The 16,219-nt window shown below is 40.8% G+C and overlaps 1 protein-coding gene across 1 annotated transcript in view; it reads left to right on the top strand.

Annotated features, from left to right (window-relative positions):
- The window catches only part of ALDH8A1 (aldehyde dehydrogenase 8 family member A1), a 231,340-nt gene that overhangs the window by 187,280 nt on the left and 27,841 nt on the right, over positions 1–16,219 (top strand). The window contains exon 4 of the mRNA XM_069236749.1: positions 6,466–6,615. Within this exon, the coding sequence (XP_069092850.1) occupies positions 6,466–6,615 (150 nt within the window). The remainder of the gene's footprint in view (positions 1–6,465; positions 6,616–16,219) is intronic.

The following is a 16,219-nucleotide window of genomic DNA, read 5'->3' as shown; positions in this document are numbered from 1 at the left end:
GGGACACCCAGTAACAGTCATGGTCCCTCACTCAGTTGAGATACTTTTGACCCGCTCCCGAACGCAACACATGACTGGAGCAAGACTCACAAGGTATGAAACGATTATTCTGGGCTCACTGAATGTGCAGCTGAAAAGGTGCACTACGTTGAATCCAGCTACCTTGCTTCCTGGAGAAAATGCCGAAATTGAGAACGCTGAAGACGTCGAGCATGACTGCCTTCAGGTGACTGAATTTTGCACAAAACCTCGACCGGACATTAAAGATACTAAGCTTGATGAAAATGACCACATTCTTTTTGTTGATGGTTCATGTCTAAGAGACAGGATGGGAATTTTGAAAGCAGGATACGCTGTATGCACTGTAACAGGTGTCTTGGAAGCGGGATGGCTCCAAGGAGTCTATTCTGCACAAGTAGCAGAACTTGTAGCCCTTACCAGAGCATGTCAACTGTCTGCATTGATGAAAGTCACCATTTACACTGATAGTCAATATGGGTTTGGGATTGTGCATGACTTTGGACAACTATGGTCACAGAGAGGTTTCCTGACTTCTTCAGGATCCCCAGTGAAAAACGGGGAAAGAATAAGGGAATTGTTACATGCCATTCAAGTGCCAGCTGAAGTTGCAGTGGTAAAGTGCAGTGCTCACACGAAAGGACAGGACTATGTTTCGCTGGGAAATGCATATGCGGATCAAGTCGCAAGATTTTGTGCCTTGAACTGTATACTACTCAGAGATGAATGGAATTCGATAAGTGAGCCAGAACTAGAACCAGCTGAAGCATTTGCCTTGAAGGTCGTAGATACAATAGAGGAACTAAAAGCATTACAAAATAATGTCAGGGAGGATGAAAGAGATTCCTGGATTAAATCACAATGTATAAAGAGACAAGACGAGTTATGGGTTTCACATGAGGGAAAATTTGTTTTGCCAAATAGTCTCTTATCACAGCTTGCGCGGTTCTATCATGGGCAAGCTCACCTAGGGAGAGATGCCATGATAAGATTGTTCAAAACTGATTGGTTTAACCCCAGATTTCGTCAAGCTGCAGAAGCAGTTTGCCATCGATGTGTCACTTGCCAGCAGATGAACCCAGGAAAGGGAACAGTTGTGAACGCGAGTCACATTGGTAGGGCAAGCGGTCCTTTTAGTCGTATGCAGATGGACTTCATTGAGATGCCTGTGCATGGAGGTCTGAAATATGTGTTGGTGATTGTGTGCATTTTTAGTCACTGGATCGAGGCATACCCCACACGTAGAAATGACAGCCTTACAGTTGCAAAGCTATTGTTGAGAGAGTTAATACCACGTTTCAGATTCCCGATCTCTTTAGAATCAGATAGGGGAAGTCACTTCAATAACGAGGTAATAAAGTTACTCTGCGAAGCGCTGAACATTGAGCAAAAGCTGCACTGTAGCTATCGCCCTGAAGCATCAGGACTGGTGGAGCAGATGAATGGTACATTGAAATCGAGAATGGCGAAAATATGTGCATCGACAAATTTAAAATGGCCTGACGCATTGCCCTTAGTGCTAATGTCAATGAGAAACACTCCTGATAGAAAGACTGGATTGTCTCCGCACGAAATTCTCATGGGCAGGGCTATGAGACTTCCTGCAGTTCCCGCAAACGCGCTTTTGAATATTACAGATGATATGGTGTTAGACTACTGCAAAGGACTGGCTGACGTGGTTCGCTCTTTCTCTCACCAGGTGGAAGCGACCACCTTGCCACCGATCCAAGGTCCAGGACACGCACTGAAAGCAGGTGACTGGGTCGTGGTAAAGAAGCACGTGAGAAAGTCGTGTCTGGAACCCCGTTGGAAAGGCCCTTTCCAAGTGATCCTGACGACAACTACCGCTGTGAAGTGTGCGGGGGTTCCCAACTGGATTCACGCCAGTCACACAAAGAAGGTGTTGTGTCCCACAGATGAGGAAGTTGAAGCGCTGAAATTGCCAGTGCCTGATAAAACAGTGTCGAGTGCTGAGACAGAACAAAAGCGAACTGAAAGCGAACAGGCAGAAGCAGGAGAGAAAGAGATATTATTGGAGGGCGAAGAGTCCGACTCACTTGGGGAAGACCAAGGAGAAAGTTCAGACAGCGACGAAGAAGCTGCAGGTGACAAAGAGCCTGAAGCAGCTGAGGGTAGCAAAAAGCCTGAAGCAGCTGAAGGTGACAAGGAACCTGAGGCAGCTGAAAGTGATACAGAGCCTGACGAAAGTAACGGCGACGAAGGGCTCGAAAAAGGTGAAAAAGCAGGAGAGCCTGATCAGAAGGGGGCTTTCCCAGAAACAGACGATACAGAAAAAGAAAAAGAGAACGTGATCGATTCCCCTGAAGGAGGGGACAAGGCAGAGCAGAACGAAAAAGTTCAAACCTCTACAGAAAAGGTCGCAGGTCCATCAAATGGACATGGTGCAAAGAGGAGACTAAGTATATCACCAGTAAAACAAAGGTCCGGAGAAGGTTTGAACGACGGAGAAAGGCCAAAAGTAAAAGAGAAAAGAAAAGAAGTGTCTGTCGTGGTACCAACCTCGAGTGAAGAAAAAGACTTGACAAAAGAGGAAAGTACCAGTGAGGCAGAATCGAAAAGAGAAGCAAAATTGAAAAGGAAAAGGATACCGAACAGAAGGTATTCCGGTCCTGAATGGGCATATGCAGTCAATGATGATTGGACTGACGAGTTTGTATCTCTAAGCATCGAGAACAAAGAAGAGGAAGAGATACCAATAGAAAAGAAAAGTTTTATGGACAGTGTTGATTGAAGGGGTGATAAATGACATTGCTTGCTACAATCTAACATGAAATAAACAACCAGCTGAGACATTGCTAAACCGGATGAGACATTTGCTAAACCGATAAAGACTGAGTTATTGCCGAAATTGAGACAAATGCTGCTAACCGATAAGTGACTTGGCCTTTTGGAGAAGACGGTGTGAACATTGCGCTCGCTCAGCTTTGTAACTGAATTGCTAAATAGTTTCATTTATAAGTGCTTCTAGCTCTCTGATTCTATACAGATCATGACGCAAAACAATAGAAAGAAATATTGTAAATATGTGTGTATAGGCTTGGTAATTACATGTGTACTAATAATAATGGCAATTGTGCTTGGAATGCATGGAAAGGGTGAGGATGAGAATATTGAGGCTTCTACTTTTGTTCCTGTTACTGTCACTGAACTAACCGCATTGAAAAGGCTAGCACTAGATGAGAGACTCTTGCATGATAGGAAAGAGCTTTCGTATAATGTTTTCTATCGCTTACTAACAGAATATGTTGAGACAATGGATGCGAAAGATTGTTATGTGTGTACCCAGATACCGACATCAGTGAAGGAAGGGGTGACATATCACCACATGCCTCTTACATACGGGATTACATGTAGTATAGTAATGTCTAGGTTTTATGGTCAAACTAACATACAGTATTTTTACTCAAATTATGATGTTACCTTTGCTTATGTTCCTATAATAGCACAGCTAAGCCAGACTGCTAAAGATTGGGATGCTAAAATTATGAGGGAATTTTTCGAGCCAATGCTACCTTTTGAAACTGCTCACGCTCATAGGGAAAATCTCACCTGCTCACTCTCTGCAGTAGAAATAAGCTTTTTAGATCGCACAGATGATAGAAGGGCACAAATGAAGGCGAAATTAGAAAAAGAATTACATAAGAGGACTTCAGTAGATAATTATGATTTTGCTGCAATAAAGACACAAGGGAAAATTGCTTTAGATGCTTGGCATGTAGGGAAGTTTTGTATATATCGAGGTGAATCTTATTATGACAAAATTTTTGTAGGGGCGAGTGAGTGTAAACACACGTTTATCTTTAAGGCCAAATGGACATTCATGATGGACGGACTTGACCCTGTCATTCCAGGTGTATATTACATTTGTGGGTATAATGCCTATTATCGTCTTCCAAAGGGATGGTGGGGAAGATGTTATTTGGGTATAGTGTTCCTAAAGGTTTATCAACTGGATGACCTATCGATGATTCAAAAGACATCTGGATCCCATCGTATCCAGAAAAGAGAGACCGCAGCTGCTGTGGTAGGTGATATATTTGGAGCCATGATTCCTTCATTGGGAGTTGTGCTGAATTCCATCAAAATAAGAAAGTTGTCTACTATAGTGGATAACATGTTGACAAAGTTTTCAGGTGCTATAATCCTGATAGATGCTGAACTTGCAGCAGAAAGAGCTATGACTCTTCAAAATAGGCTTGCTTTAGACATTCTTTTAGCAAAGGATGGTGGTGTTTGCAAAATGCTTGGTGCACGACACTGTTGTACTTATATACCCGACAATAGTGTGAAAATTAAAACTATGCTTGCTAATCTAACAAAAGAAAGTGCAGATTTGAAGGAACTGAAAGAACCAGGAGTGTGGGAGAAGGTTGGAAAAGGACTTGCTTCAGTGGGACATTGGATTGGGGGAATTTGGAATGGAATATTGCTCAAAATAATAGAGGGAATTTTAATAGTGATAATTTGTGTATTTGGAATTTGGGGAATAAAAAGGGGAATAATAATGATTATGGAAAGAATTAAAAGAAGAAAGGAGGAGAAAATTATGAAAAGAATGGCAGAAGAATACAAAGCGCAAACTAGGGGAACTAAAAGGAAAAGGGAACTGACAGAATTTTTATGGAATAAAATTTGTGGGCTTAATTTGTGTGATGACAAGTAGTCATCAGAGGAGGGATTGATGAAGCAGAAAATGAAGGTTTTACATTTATTAACGCATAAACGTAGTGTGAAATAATCATGTGTGACATTAACCGAACTAATAAAGATTGTATGGGGACAAAATGTGCCCTCAGAGTAGTTTGCCAACATTTATACGCGTGCTTTATATAACGTGGTGTATTAGAATTGCACTAATCCGACATAATCATAAACGTGTGCTACGATTTGCTTGTTTGAAATGCTTTAGCTTAGCATTACTTTAGCGGAAGCTTTGGCCTAGTGGCCTGGTCTCACGGTTTAGATGCTCGTATTTTTCCAATGTGCTATTAAACGTGTATTTCTGCTTGAAGCTGTACTTTTCCACAGAAACTGTTCACATGCTTATCTTAAAGTTTCGTGCCAGCCTGGCATATTTTCTCCTTACTTCAAGGTCGACTTGCAGGTGCGGACAATGGAGGCTCTGAAAGTGAGCTAATTGGTAGACAATGTTGCAACTTGCGTACCCATCTCCAAGGATAATGTATGCTTAAGTAAAAGCTTGAGAACTGTCGTTTTTGATTGGACAATTTGAAGCTAACCTATGAACCCTCCAATGGAGACCCTACTGGATTCGAACTGTTGTCTATAAAACCCAGGTGCACGAGAGGAAAGTAGCCATCCATTATTGGACATCCCGCCATTTTGCAGACTTCGTAGCTATTATGGCCCACTTTGCTGCGACGCCATTTTGAGAGACTTTGATGCTTTCTCTAATCGAGAGAAAGAGACTTTGATGATTCTTGCCCTAGAGACTTTAACTTTGAGTTGTCCCTTTGCATGAAATAGTAGTTTTACCTTGCCGCCGTGAGGCAATTGCCCCGTCCACCCCTGCCCCTTTGTCCCGTCCCATGCTGATCGAGAAACGGTACCCGTGAGACGAAGACTTCCTTGTATGCTGATCGTAATTGGTAAATATGAAAGGAAATTGTAAAATTGCATTGTGTTTCTTTTAGGTAACCAACTGCTGATTTTGATAAGATCCCTAGCTAGGAGTTTTCTAAATTTATGTTGCTAAATTGTTTTTGCACGAAGTCCCACATGCCGATGCTAATTTGAGGTTAGATGAGGATTCCATATGTTGCACGATGCAATTTGAGATCTTGTTATGCTGACTAAATGTATGCAATTAGTTCATTACATATTATCGTATTAGTGCTTTGCATTGCCATTATCGAATGCCTTGTGATTCAAATGCTACATAGATTACACTTGTTTCGACGTTATGGACAGCTATTAATGTTCATTTATGTTTATCATTTGGTGTTGAGACACATATACATTGTGCTAGCTTTGTTAATATAGGGAAATAAATTCACTAACTCTGAATAAACTGGTGTGGTTATTCCTGACTGAAAGGTCAGGGTTCGCCGAAATGTATTCTGGATTAATTGTTAAGTGTTATGTTGATCAAGGTATTGCTTATGTACGTTATTGATTATTGATTTGATGCGACTGATCGATTAAGAGTACAGAGAGTTCCCACTTAGTCAAAAGATTCATCGGCCTAAAGAGCGTCCGAACACAGGTAAATTATTACCACGGTTTTCGCTCTATCAAGAGGAATGTGCTCCCTGCTTGGTGCTTCTTGGTAGTCACTATGTGGTACATGTAGTTCTTTCTTTCCTAGTTGTTTTGAGCCTGTCTAGTACCGATTGCCCTCCACTGCTGTGAAAAATCTAGATGAAAATAAGAGCTTTGTTTGTTCGTGTCTCCCCTTACGTCCAGCTGGCCTGATCAGCCCTTGGAATCTGCCCCTCTACTTGCTATCCTGGAAGATAGCTCCAGCGATTGCTTCTGGCAACACGGTCATTGCAAAGCCCAGTGAGATGACATCAGTAACCGCATGGATGATGTGCAAACTTATGGACGAAGCAGGTAATTTTCAACAACCCAGCTCTTTATTTTGTATGGTACTCCATGTCTAGTAGTAGGAAGAGGCACAACAGCACCATAAATTCACTATTATGATGCCATCAATGTTAGTAGAAAACTGGTACTATGGAAAGGCAACAAAAACATTGTAATGGGTCAAGTTAAAGTGTTGCTTTTGGAAGCATGCTTTGGATAGCCTGCTGACTTATTTTATATAATTGAAATATTGCCCACTTCCTAAAAAGTCAGGTGAGTACATTTACTAGCAGAGAGGACATTTCTGGTGAGGATAATTCTGCGGTTTGGTCAAGTCGCCACATTCCAACTCATAAGCACTCACCGAAGGTCCTGGTGTTTGAAATAAATAAGAAGATGGGGAGGAGATTTGGCCTGTCAGCTAGAGCTGCCCCCTACTGGGTAACACGATTCGAACCTAGGCATAGGGGACAAGGTTCGAATCTAGGCAGGGGCTCAACAAATCCCTTACTAACCTGTGCCTTAAAAAAGAAAAGTGGAACTAGTCTGGTTCTCTTGTAAAGCACCCTAATGTACTCAAGCTAAGTTCTCTTTTTAAAGATATGTTTTATGAAACATATAACATTTAAATATAAAAATACATTGCGAATGTGTAAAGTGAAGCAATGCGTTTATATGATATGAATAATATATTGCAGAACCTAACAAATCAAAGTGAAATATAGTTGATTAATAAATATGGCAATGTAAGGCTATTTTAATCATTTTTATGAAAGGACAGCAAGAAAAGGAAAGAAGGAAATTAAAGAAAAGAGAAAGAAGTTCTTATAAGATATAAGTATACAAAATGCCTATATTGTCAAAGAATAATCAGCAAAATGAGCAGCATATAAAGATGCAATGCAATTAATACAATAAAATGTATAATACATTATGTAATAAATTATGGGGGAGAAAAATCAATTTCCTTTGCAATGCGTGTCAAACAGAGACTGAGTGGCTATCATTATTGATGACGTTTGATGAAGAATTGCATTGAGTCCAGTTTGTAGTTTTCCGATCTGTGATGGTAACAAACTAACTTCCATCACAGTGATAGGGTGAGTTTATCTGGAGACTTCCAATTAGATGTATTAACAAAGAGTTCTATAGCAATCAAAAGATCTACCAGTTTACCAAGCAACTTTTGTGCATTCCAAATTTCAAGTAAGCTGCCTAGAAACAGGAGATCATACGAGGGGTAGTGAAATCTGAGTGATGCTTCCCATACATTTCCATATGGAGGCCCAAACCTGGCAGGTAAAGAACATGTGAAAAAAGGGCCCCAAGGTACCTGAAATTGTGCACACAGCATATCCTGCTCTCAGTGTTCCTGTATTGTTTCTCAGACAAAGACCATCAACAAAGATAATTTTATAATTTTCTTTCAATCGGGTATCTCTAATGTCAGGTCTCGGTTTTGTGCACAAGTCAGTTACTTCAAGACAATCATGCTCGACATCTTCCTCTTTTTCAATCTCAGCATTTTCACTTAGAAGTACAGTTGCCGGGTTCAGCACTGCACATCTTTTCAATGATACATTTGGTGACCCCAGAATACTCATTTCATATCTAGTCAACCTCGCACCAGAAAAATATTGGGTTTTCGTCCTTGTGAGTAGAATCTCAATAGAGTGAGGGACCATTACAGTCAGGGGATGTCCCATCGCAATGCCCTCACACTGTGTAAGGCTCTGACCAACTGCAGCAACTGCACAAACAACCCGGTAAGGCTGCTGCGACTGGGTCCAAAGTAGCTGAAAAATATGCTACTGGGTGGTTTGTACCTCCATGGACCTCTGTCAAGACAGACAAAGAACATGCATCACGGTCATGACAAAACAATTTGAAAGGTTTTGTGTAATCAGGCATACAGAACGCTGGAGCCCTGCACAAACTCTCTCTCAATTCAGTCAACGCTTTCGTTTCATCCTGGTCTAACACTATGGGATCATTGACTCCCTTATGAGTCAGCTGCTGCAATGGTCTTGAAATGACTGAAACATTTGGAATCCATTGGTGGCAATAGCCTACCATTCCCAAAAACATCCTGACATCTCTCTGTGTAGTCGGGGGTTTATCTGCAATACAGTTGTAATCCTTTCTCTGGATATCTTTCTTGAACCCTTTTCAATCTGATGACCCAAATATTTCACTACTTTCTGACAGTATTGCAATTTAAGAGGAGACACTTTGTGACCATTCTTTCCTCGCACTCGTCCCTTGTTTTGGACGCAATCAGTAAGTCATCAATGTACTGCACCAAGGTCGAGTGGAAAGGCAATTCCAACAACTCCAAATATTTTTTCAAGATTTGATTCAATATGGAAGATGACTCTGAAAACTCTTGAGGAATTCTGCACCAGCAATAAACTCGACCCAGGAATTTGAAACAAAAGGGAAATTGGCTATCCTCATGAAGAGGCACAGAAAAGAATGCTTGTGACAAATCAAGTGAACCACTCAGCATCACATGGAGTCTGGAACATTACCACAGCTGGATTTGGCACCACCGTATAACATTTGACCACAATCGTATTTATTTATCTCAAATCCTTAAAAATCAGCACCTTCCCACAAAGCTTCTTCAACCCCATTATTGGTGAGTTACATTGGCTGCTCAGGATTTCTTTCAGAACCCCTTGTTATACAAAGTGGGCAATTATCTGAGATACTTTCATAAGGATGTCTTGTGGCATGTGGTACTGTGGAAGTTGGGGGAAAACTGCATTCGGCTTCGCAGTAACTTTGACTGGCTCCACCCCCTTTATCAAACCTACTTCTTTTCCTGTCAAATCCCACACTTTCTCCTTTACCTTTCCCTGAAAATCAGGATGGCGCTCTTTGACTGTAAACATCGGGGAAAAATCAATGAAGGGCTTGTTCCTCTTCATCATCACTATTCGTCTGAATCTCAATTCCATCATTTGAACAAGTAATTAAACACTTTGGCCAATATTTATACTTTTTTAGCGCTGCATTTGCACAATTTTTTGATGCAAAAGCGGTGTCAAAAAGCCACACAAATGCGGCACTAAAAAAGTATAAATATGGGCCTTTGTTTTACACAACAAGTCTCTTCCCAATGGGGATACTGGACTTGATTTGCAGACTACAAATTTATGCAATCCCTGGAAATTGCCAATCTCCACTTGAACTGGATCTGTAATCGGATTTGTCAATTACTGGTTTCTTACCCCCATAACTTGCACTGTTGTACCTGAAAGGGGCAAATTTGGAACTTCTGCACTTCTCACTGTAGAGCATGTAGCTCCAGTGTCAACCAAGAATGAAACCTTGTGACCCATAACCTTTCCCTTCATGTAGGGTCCTCTTTGATCTACTTCTAAGGAGGTCGCAAGCACACATGGCTCCTGATCTGAACTGTCACTCGTCCATTCATCATTTATTCCATTCTCACTGTGTAACGGGAATTGGTGCACTGTGTTACTATTTCTGTTATGCCTTTGACTTGTGACCTGTTGAGAAAGCATCATCTGTTGCTGCTCCATCGGGTCTTGAGGTATTTGAATGTGCTGTCTAGGTACCATGAAACCTGCTGTTGCATTGGCTGCAACTGTGGCATTTGTGCACGGGCATTTGCACCTGCTGCATAGGCTGAAAAGTCTGCACTTGATTCACATTATTCTACAAATTTGGATTAGGACCTCTTACCCTTGGTCCTCTCACATTCTGGAATGAATTGATGTCATTACTCTGCTGAACAACACCTTCCTGCACCATCATCGGACACTCCCGTTTCCAATGTCCAAATGTGACATGGCAATAGCTTCTTCATTCCCTGCACATCATTCTGAACCACTACAGTATTCAAGTTTGGACCACGATTCATTTTGCCTCCACAACCTCTAGCTCCCATCTGGGGCTGAAACATCATGTTTCCCTGCTGCTGCTGTGGTAACTGCTGCAAAAAAGTCCCTTGCACTCCTGTTTGAGCTGCTTTAATGTGCACCACCATCACCTTCTCTTTTAACTTTTTCTGCTTCAACTCAGTCTCATCAATACGGTATTTCGCATAATACAACTCCTCATCAATCAGCTTTGCTTGCCATCAAATCAAATGACTCTTAATCATCTGGCTAATTTCAGGTCTCAATCCTTCAACAAATCTGAACACAAAGTGAAACATGTCTTTCGCCTCAAGTGTCTCTGTACCACTGCAACGATCTCTCATAATTTGCATGTATCGACTCCTTTGCTTCCTGAGCTGTCCTGTCAATCCTCTACCAATCAGTATTCTTGGGCTAAATTCTTGATTTCAGAAACTCAATCACCTTCTAATAATATTTCATTACCTCAGGAGACAGTGCAACTGTATTTTTGTCTCTCTCTGGTTCACTTGTTGGCCAGTCTACACTCCTCTTACACTCGATCCACAGATCAGCTGGAACCACTGTCTCCAGTAATGTGTTCAAGTCCTCCCTCAAACACTTCACAAGTTTCACAAACCTGTCTGTCTGCTGATACCATTTTACTGGCTTTTCTCTCAATTTTGGATAATCATTTGTAAATGACAGAATGTCACTTCTGCTCCAAGGGACATGAACAAAATTTCCCCCTTGAATCTCTCTCATTGGTAAAATCCATACCGGATCTTTATCCTGCTGCACAATTTCAGTCAGCTTCAAAGAATCCCTCTTTCTCTTGTCCCTTTTCTTTACCCATCTGCCTTCCCATTTGTCTAATGCTCCCCAGGTCTGAGCGCTTTGAAGCAACTCCTTAAGATTCATCTTCATTCCGGCAGATCTCATGTGTTCAAAATCTTTAGCTTCAAAATCTAATCTGTAACTCCTTTTTAAATTCTTTGTTTTCTCTATCTCTATGCCGTATTTCTCTGCCAGGTCTGCTAGTCTCCGATGTACATTGCTCATTTCTCTCATAATCTTTGGGCACAGATATCTCAATTCTGCCTCTGTGTAGGATTCCAACCTGTTCACCTCCCATCGTTCCCCCAATAAGTTCACCCGCTTCCATGCTTAGCCTGGCACAATTCAAACACTCCTCTCCTTTAGGGGCACTCTGTGGAGTATTCAGCTTGTCTAACCATTTAGTTAATTGCTGAGCTGTCAGTCCTTCTAATGAAATGTCACTTGCTTGGACCGGTGGCACCTGCTGAACAACTGCATTCAAAGTCTGCAGGTGTCAATAATTTCAAGCTCTGATTAATTTTTGGTCCTGTCACCGTATTTGGAAATGCAACAAATGGACTAAGGTCTAGCAATGATCTTGATCCATCAAAAGTCTGACCCACAGGAGAGACTACCTGAACATGTTCATTATGTCCTCCCCTCATTGGGTTCTGGGACATTGTTCCCTGTTCTCCTACAGTAGGTTTCTTCTGTGCAAATAATGGTGCTGCTGGACCAACAGTAATAGGTAGCGATATAGCATTTGGGGCTGCTCTAGCCCCTACGCTCTGTGGGAGAGTAACTCTAATACTCTGATTCATCATCCGAGTCATAACTGACTGGGTCCCAGTCACTGGAGTAAATCTTGGCATTACCTGCGGCTGTACTTGGGGCAACAAAATCGGAATCGTCTCATTCTGAACCAGTTTCGGTCTCGGGAAGACCTGCTCCGTGGGCACCACTAAGTTCAAGGTCGTTTCCATAATGGGCACATCAGGATAAATTCTCTGAACCTGTGGCGGTTGCATCTGAGTCTGCACTACGGGTGTGGTAGGCACATTAGGACCACTTTGCGCCGCATTCTGTGTCAGGTTAGCATTAACTTATTGTCCCATTAACCTGTGTCGGTGCTGTCAGATCAACACTGGTACTTGGACCACTCTCATGCACTGTATATGGTGGTGGTCGCTCTCACAATAGCTGTGTAATAAACACCTCATAGTCTGAGTCCTCCTCTACTGTTGAGGACTTTCTAGCCTCCTTACACTCTGACGGACTTTTACTAGTTTTCCTAATAGCTTTCTTTACTTCCTTCTCATTCTCCTGCGTAATTGCCGGAAACAACTTAATCCCCTGCAAAGTCTCCATTCTCCATTCTTTCTGAGCACAGTCCCACCTAGCCTCCGCTAGAGTCTTTACTGCCTTTCTCATCCTCCTCTCGAATTTCAGTTGTTGTTGCTGTCTAGCTACTAGCTCCCAAACCGCTAATGCCTCAAACTGTGCTAGTTTCGGAAGGGGATTCAATTCATATAGCACCATCCATAAATGCTCCAAAACCCTCAAATTGAACGTCCCATTTGTAGGAAACGCTAAGTTCCCATCTTTTTCTGTTAATTTGCACCATTGCTTTAGCCAAAGACATGGTGCGACACCCTTCTCTTCCATAACAATGTAAGCTGGTGTACCTTCTGGTTGTGTAGCCTCACCTACACTCATTGTAATATACATATCTCCCCTTAGGTCACTCTTTAACACTTTGAAAAATGTCATCCTTTCTATCTTTTTGTTATTCAAAATCAAATCTGGAAGTGACTTTTAATCCCAAGATTCCTTTCACCTATGTTCTCAACCAATTGCCTCTCACGGACGGCTGCCAATCTGTGCGCGGCCCTTCTCCCTAATTGACCTATCACAGCACGGCTCCAATGACGTCACACTCACACATACTGCGGCTGACAAAGTCTTGAGGCTTGTCCTCCTAAATTCCAATTCACACAAAACTAATGCAAAATATTGCAAGCACTAATCAAAAAAAAAAAAAAAAAAAAAGAATCTGCTGGTTTACTACAGGAAAGGTAACACAATTGCTTCAGAAACCTTATGGATTTTTCACAGAGGGCTCTTCCCACAGTTACAGCTACTCCTTCTTTCTTGGTCTCCCAGATTCGCAATTTGACCCACAAATTTTACTCTCAACTGATCAATGGTTCTGTTCTAGTGCACACAGGACTCGACAAATCTCAGTTAAAAGTTTCTTACACTCACTTTAATTTACACGCTGACTTGTTGACCATGCCGATCAACCTACTAAACCAGACAGATTACAACATAAAACCAAGTGTCTCATACACTTTTCCAATATACTCCGAAGTCTTAGACCACACAGGGTCCGTACATCAACAACCATGTGGACAATTTTTTAGCACAAAGTACCACACATATGTGAAGTTCGATGACTTCCCTACTCTCATACTGCGGATTACGCACACTCCTACTACAACTTAATTTGGAGTACGCAAACTCCCTAAAACCCTCACAGACCTCACAATTCACCTGCGATTTGCATAAGCTGTGCAAGCGCAACCTATTTCACTCATTCTATCACTATAATGTCGGGAACATCCTCAAACAACCATTAGCAGGATCCAGGATCTGGGAAAGTCATTTCTGGACTTAAGGGAACACCATTTTCTCTCCAATTATCATAACTGAAAAACAAAATCCAAATCTCAATAATAATGAATTCTCAAAGGACCACTTCATCAAACTGCTACCATTTCTGGGACCACCTGTACCAGGCTCTTAGGGAGACAAACCTTCACCTCTCTTACCAACTTTGTTCTTCTGTACCGGACGTCTATGGTAAGCTCTTAAGGAGACAAACCATCAGTCTGCTACAATCTCTGTTAGCGCGTCTGACATTAATAAGTAAACTTACAAGGGGACGCAAATAGGTTGATGAACCTTTTGACTCGCAATTAAATGTTCTTACTATAGATCAGGACATAATTATTAATCAATACACAATAATCAATAATCATTAGCAATCAATAAATCAATAATCAATGGAATCAGTAATTATCACGCACCATGACCTTTCAGTCATAAATAACCACACCTTTAGTAAAATTTTAGAATGTTTATTTCCCTATATTAGCAATGCTAAGGTCATGAAGATTAATCTCAATATCAAATGAAAAACATACAGAAACAACACTGGTTGTCCAAAGCGGCAGAAGAAACATAATCTAATCAAAGCTTGAACTACAACACATTCTAAAGTTAAGTTGCAAATCAGTAACAAAGTCAACTGTGCCAACGTTATAACATACATGTTATTCAGCAGAGAAATTCATCAAGCATTAGTCCCTGTCATTGTAAGTCATTAGTGAGAATCCTTAACAAACATCAAATTAGCATCAGCATGCTGGGCTTCATGCAAAACAATTTAGTAACACAAATTTGGAAAAACATCTAACTATGGTTCTATCAGAACAGTGCAGTTGGTACCTAGAAAGAAAAAAGCAAATATGCACAATAATCACAATCAGGCTACACCTATCTTCATGGTGGAACAGCAAAGCAGAATCAGTCTTCGTCCTCAGGACATCAGTCGATCAGCAAGGCATCAGGCTTCAGCATTGGAATTTAAAAGGGCAAAGTCTTTAAGCATTAAGCTTAAGCACGTATCTAGTCAAGACGCATCAGAAAATAGTAACCTCTCGGTCAGGAAAAATGGGCAGTAAGCTGTCTTCTCCCAGAATGACTCTCTTCCCCCTGTTGTAAAGTCAAAGTTACCTGAACTATCACCCAAAACCCAATTGGTCAGTTAATCGTATGTTCACACTCTGTCCAATAAAACTAAAATCCCTAATCTACGAATTCTAATATTTCTCTGTTCACATATTGTTGACTGTTTCGTCTTGCAATGTCCTCATCCGGCATGTCAGGTAACAATATTGTTGCAGCTTCTACTCTAGTCAGTATCTTCATTGTTCTTGTCCTGGGAAAGTCAGTATCACACACATTACATATAAAATGTTCATTAAGAAGTAAGAAGAACATCATCTCCTAGCAGTCGGTTCTCATGAGAAGCTTCCGTTTTAAGCACATTTGGACAACATAATAGAATTTCACAGTTGAACTCACTTGGTCAGCTATTTTATTAAATGCTAAGAAATACAGCTTTTACATGAGGTCTGGCAAGTAGGCCAAGACAATCGCTACAATTAATAAAGCTAAAGCTTAATTCATAACCCTTAATATGACATCTTACTGCATTAGTTTAACACATATTCACCATTTCATATTATTTAATCATTGATTAGTACACTTCATTAACATTGGTGGCCATTCTTCGTGATCACATTTTCAAATGTGTCGATTATTTTCCTACTTTATCTTATTTTCTGCATAAGCCTATTATTCAAGATACATAATTATTAATTAATAATTTTTATTAAGACACTGAGCTAGCAGTATGACATTGCAAACAAATGCCATTAAGTATACATTTAAGTTAAACAAATGAATAGGAGTAGAACAATTCTATTGTAAAAGAAAAATAAGATTTGTGTGGGTCTGGCTGTGCAAACAGTGGAATGTATTTTAGCCCAGAGTTTATCCCGTAACATAATTGGCAGTATAACACCAATACTTGACTTTCTCATTGTTTCTGTTTGTGTTTTGGCTCTGTCTGGACAAGGTAATCTTAAAAGCTTGTATGTAGAAGCGGCTTTGGGATGACTGCAAGTTACAATTGAGTGAGGTGTGGGATTATGATGTGGTGTGTCAAAAAAAATGTTTGTTAAGACTTCCTGACTCAATATAGAAAGACTTGATGTTGGGACTGCATATGAGGTGTAAGGTTGAATGTAGTTGAAAGTTCATAAAAAGGAATGAAAGTATCTAAATGGTATAATTGAGAAATAAGCAAAACACCT

The sequence above is a fragment of the Pleurodeles waltl genome, chromosome 5 (assembly GCF_031143425.1).
Source record: "Pleurodeles waltl isolate 20211129_DDA chromosome 5, aPleWal1.hap1.20221129, whole genome shotgun sequence".
Classification (NCBI taxonomy): Eukaryota; Metazoa; Chordata; class Amphibia; order Caudata; family Salamandridae; genus Pleurodeles; species Pleurodeles waltl.
Note: the sequence above shows the minus strand (reverse complement) of the source record. Positions and strands in the feature narration are given on the sequence as shown.